Below are 4,326 nucleotides of genomic sequence, written 5' to 3'. Positions count from 1 at the left end.
CCTAACTTTTCTGTAAGCTCCCAGCGGAAATATTTACATCGCTTTTATTTTTATTCTGATATTTTTGAAGCAATATATTAAGAAAAATCTTTTAATTAAAATAAGGATGAAGAACCAAGTTCTCACAGATAAAGGTAGGTATGTGTTCAGGTATTTACTTGTAAGCTCCTGGAAAATGGAATGGCTCAGGCAGGTTGTTATGTAGAGGCATGAAGAGAGATTGGCTGCTGCAGAGCAAGTGCACCTCAGCTGGACCAGTGCATGTTCAGCACAGGATGGAGAAGCACGTGAGCTTGAGTTTCACAGTCATCCACTTTTGTCATGAGGCAAGACATAATGTAAAAGGAGTGGCATTACCCAAGCAGACATATCAGCTCCACTGCAGGAAAGAAGAGATTCAGCGACCGCTGGTTGTTACAGGAATCAAAATCACTCTTTGCATTCCTGGGCATTACCAAGAGCTCATACAGAGGACAGCCTGCTCTCCAGTTGCCACTTCCTCACAATCCAGAGGGAGCTCACCATATTGTTTACTTCACTCCAGAGAGATTCAGAATTCTGGGCTAGGAAGGGATAGTCCTATTTTTTCTCCCTGGCACTCTGGATTTCAGCTTTTCCCATCTGTTGCTATTTCTGGCATGTTAGCTCATCCAGAAATTCTGTGGGTCTTTATTACTGTCTAGAGTACATAAATTGTGGACACCTGCATGAAAAGGGGAGAAAACGCATGCTCCTGATTTTCCATTTCATTTGCTTTTTTTTTTCTCCAATTTTCTGTCTCATTTGTGCTCTCAAATTATATCCTACCTTCACCCTTTGTATCCAGATCAGCCCCAATCTTTCAGCTCTGTGGACTGTGCATGAAATATACTTACTACCCTGTGTACTTCTCCCTGCTGCCTTCCGCGTTGTAACTGCTTTCACTCATGTGTCTGTGTTATTCCTAACACTTTGCTTTTTCCACTGTAAGGTTTAGTTACAGATATGAGCAGCATGGTTGTGTCACTAAATTCAAACAACATTCAAAGTCAGACATAAGAATATTTACCATGTTGCCTGCAACCCAGTTGCAAGAAAGAGGGTGAGTTAAGGAATTGTTACTAATCTTCTGATGGGGTGTTGCTGTCATCCTCATGTTTGCTCACACAAGTTGATGAGTGAGCTTGCAGGCTTCAGCCTTTGACATGTTGGAGAAGAGTTGATGACCAATCACTACATGTTTGTGGCAGGTATACATGGTGGAGATTTTTCCAGGAAGTATATTTGTAAAAAGCATATACCTTGTTGAAATGGCCCTGACCAACCTGAACTAAGTTGGCCTGGATATACATAGGGACGTTGACCAGATGACTTTATCAGTTGCCTTTCAACCCAAGTTGGTCTCTGATTCTTTTTTATTTTTCTAAATTAGTTATGTTTAAAAGAAAGCTAAGACCCAGAATAAATAATAGCAGCTTTTTTTAGTTTGAAATAGAGATCATCCAAACTTTTGGAAAAAAATTCTCTGTTTCTAAAAATGTAAACCAGACCAGTGCTTAGCATCAAGTTAAAATTAAAATGCATTTTAGTTCAAGAAAATGTATTACTTGAAGATAGCTTTTCCCACTGAAACTAGCTTGTGAACTAAAGTGTTTGTTTCTTTAGCTCCAGATGGAAATTACAAGATGTTAACTTGATATTTTATCTAATAAAGTATTGAAAACTTGTTCCTGCACCATTGAACCCAGCAGGTGTGCTGGTGGTGGCTCCCAATGCCAAGCCTGCCATGTGGCTAATGATGCAGAGTTGTCATACTTGTCCCTCTCTCCGTATACGTGTGCTTGGGTTGTGTCCCTCACATCTCACATGAAAGGCAGGGAACTCTGAGAAGCAAATTTTTAGGAGCTGAATCTATAGCTTCCAGCATAATGGGAAAGTGTGTTTGGGTGATATTAACTGTATCATTTAGGACTTGTGGTTTTTTTGAGCAGCTGATGTAGTTGAAACATGTTTTAATGTGAGAGCAAGTCGGTTCAGTCAGGTTTGTGATAAAGAGGCAGTTTGAGAGAATGCTGGGTTTTGGCCTCTGTAGTATTCTTCTGCAGGAAAACAACTTAGGCATCCAAAGTAACAAATAACCTCTGATTGATATGTGACAAGCCATTATAGGAATAGTTCTGGTGAGCTGGGATATAAATATTTAGCTGGAAGAAGAATAAAAGTGAGATGTTTCTCCTGACACTCTTTGTTTTCCATTGATTCCATCCTGTAGCTTAAGGTCACCAGCACAACAGAAGTGACTAGAAGTTCTCCCTTTTTTTTTTTAGCACTTTATTAATGGCCTCCTTTCTATTTAATTAATAATTGATAAGTCTGAAGTGTAGGAAAGGAGTGAGGAAAAAAACAGAGAAGAGAATACCTAACAAAATGTTTTACTGGAGTTGTTTGTTCAGCATATTCCATCTTGCACATTGGTGAAACAGCTTTTTGTTGGGGAGGGGGGAACCAGAGAGTCCTGCACTGTTTTATGCACTCCCTGATATGTTTACTGTCCTTTCTAGGAGTTCCAACACCCAGTCCAGAAATCCTTCGACATACCTTGAATATGCTTGTACGGGAGAGGAAAATATACCCAACTCCGGATGGTTATTTCATTGTAACCCCACAGACTTACTTTATAACACCATCTCTCATAAGAACTAACAGTAAATGGTACCATTTGGATGAGAGGATACCTGACAGGTCTCAATGTACCTCTCCACAACAAGGAACTATAACTCCCTCCACCTCGGGATGCGTCAGGGACCGAACACTACCCAAAAACCACTGCGACTCCTGCCATTGTTGCAGAGAAGACATGCACAGCATGCATGCGTCTACGCTACAGAGGAAATCAGCAAAAGACTGTAAAGACTCATACTGTCCTCCTTCATTATGTCAGGTCCCACCTACTGAGAAAAGTAAAAGTACTGTTAATTTTTCCTATAAAGCAGAGACGCTCACGAAGCCTAAGGATGTAGAAAAGCAGTCTAAGAAATTTGGACTCAAATTATTCCGATTAAGTTTTAAGAAGGACAAGACAAAACAGTTGGCAAATTTCTCTGCCCAGTTCCCTCCAGAGGAGTGGCCTCTAAGGGATGAGGACACCCCTACCACTATACCTAGAGAGGTAGAAATGGAGATTATCAGGCGCATTAACCCAGACTTGACAGTGGAAAATGTCATGAGGCACACTGCACTAATGAAGAAACTTGAAGAAGAAAAAGCTCAACGAAGCAAAGCAGGATCTTCAGCTCACCACAGTGGACGAAGTAAAAAGAACAGGAATCACAGAAAGTCTCATGGGAAATCGAGGTCGCACAGCAAGACGCGGGTGTCCAAAGGAGACCCATCAGATGGCTCTCATTTGGATATACCTGCTGAAAGGGAGTACGAGTTCTATGATCCCTTGACTCGGTCGCCACGGGAAGGCTGTTTTATAATAGAACACAAGGGAGACAATTATATCATGCACAGCAATCCTAACATGATTGAATCTCACTTTCCCATGACACCAGAGTGGGATGTGTCTGGTGAGCTGGCCAAAAGAAGAACTGAAATGCCTTTCCCTGAACCTTCCAGGGGAAGCTCCCACTCTAAGGTCCATCGGAGCCACAGCCATACACAGGATAGAAGGTCGAGGAATGAGCGGTCCAGTAAGGCTAAAGAAAGATCTAGATCAATGGATAACTCCAAGGGACCTCTGGGCTCAGCTACTTTAGGCACACCTGAAGATAGAGGTGAAGGCTGTAGCCCAGATGACCAAACAACTAGCCAAACTTACATCGATGATAGTACCTTAAGGCCATCTCAGTCACTCAGTCATCAAAGGGCTCTGATTTCATCTGCAAGCTACAAAGAGACTTGCATCCCTGAAATAGCTAGTGGCAGTGTAGAAACCCCCAGTTCTTGTAGCCTGTTGGAACAAAGTAAGCCTACAGAGAATTTGCCATCATATAGTGAGCTCAACTCCTGCACAACAAAATCTGCAGTCGATGACTATTTTCAGTGCAACACGTCCAGTGAGACTGTGCTTACTGCTCCATCACCACTGGGAAAGAATAAAGAGGATCATGATACACTGACAGGGACAGATGGGCTCAAAAAAATGACTCCCACAGAAAGACAGTCTCAACATATTGCTAGGGAGCCTGGGGTGCACAAAGAGGAGTCCCCAAAGGGCCCAAGCAGTGGTCCAGCTGTTGCTGGCCAAACTCCAGAGGTGATCGCAAACGGGCGGCTGGTTCAACACCATAGTGCTGAATCAAGCAGCCTTGATAAAAGGAAAGAAATATTTAGCAAGGATAC

The 4,326-nt window shown here is 42.3% G+C and overlaps 1 protein-coding gene across 1 annotated transcript in view; it reads left to right on the top strand.

The window, feature by feature from the left end:
- Positions 1-4,326, top strand: part of STOX2 (storkhead box 2) — a 66,346-nt gene that overhangs the window by 56,816 nt on the left and 5,204 nt on the right. The window contains 1 exon segment of the mRNA XM_009070294.1: positions 2,541-4,325. Within this exon segment, the coding sequence (XP_009068542.1) occupies positions 2,541-4,325 (1,785 nt within the window).

Source organism: Acanthisitta chloris, unplaced genomic scaffold (genome assembly GCF_000695815.1).
Source record: "Acanthisitta chloris isolate BGI_N310 unplaced genomic scaffold, ASM69581v1 scaffold29812, whole genome shotgun sequence".
NCBI classification, from domain to species: Eukaryota; Metazoa; Chordata; class Aves; order Passeriformes; family Acanthisittidae; genus Acanthisitta; species Acanthisitta chloris.
Note: the sequence above shows the minus strand (reverse complement) of the source record. Positions and strands in the feature narration are given on the sequence as shown.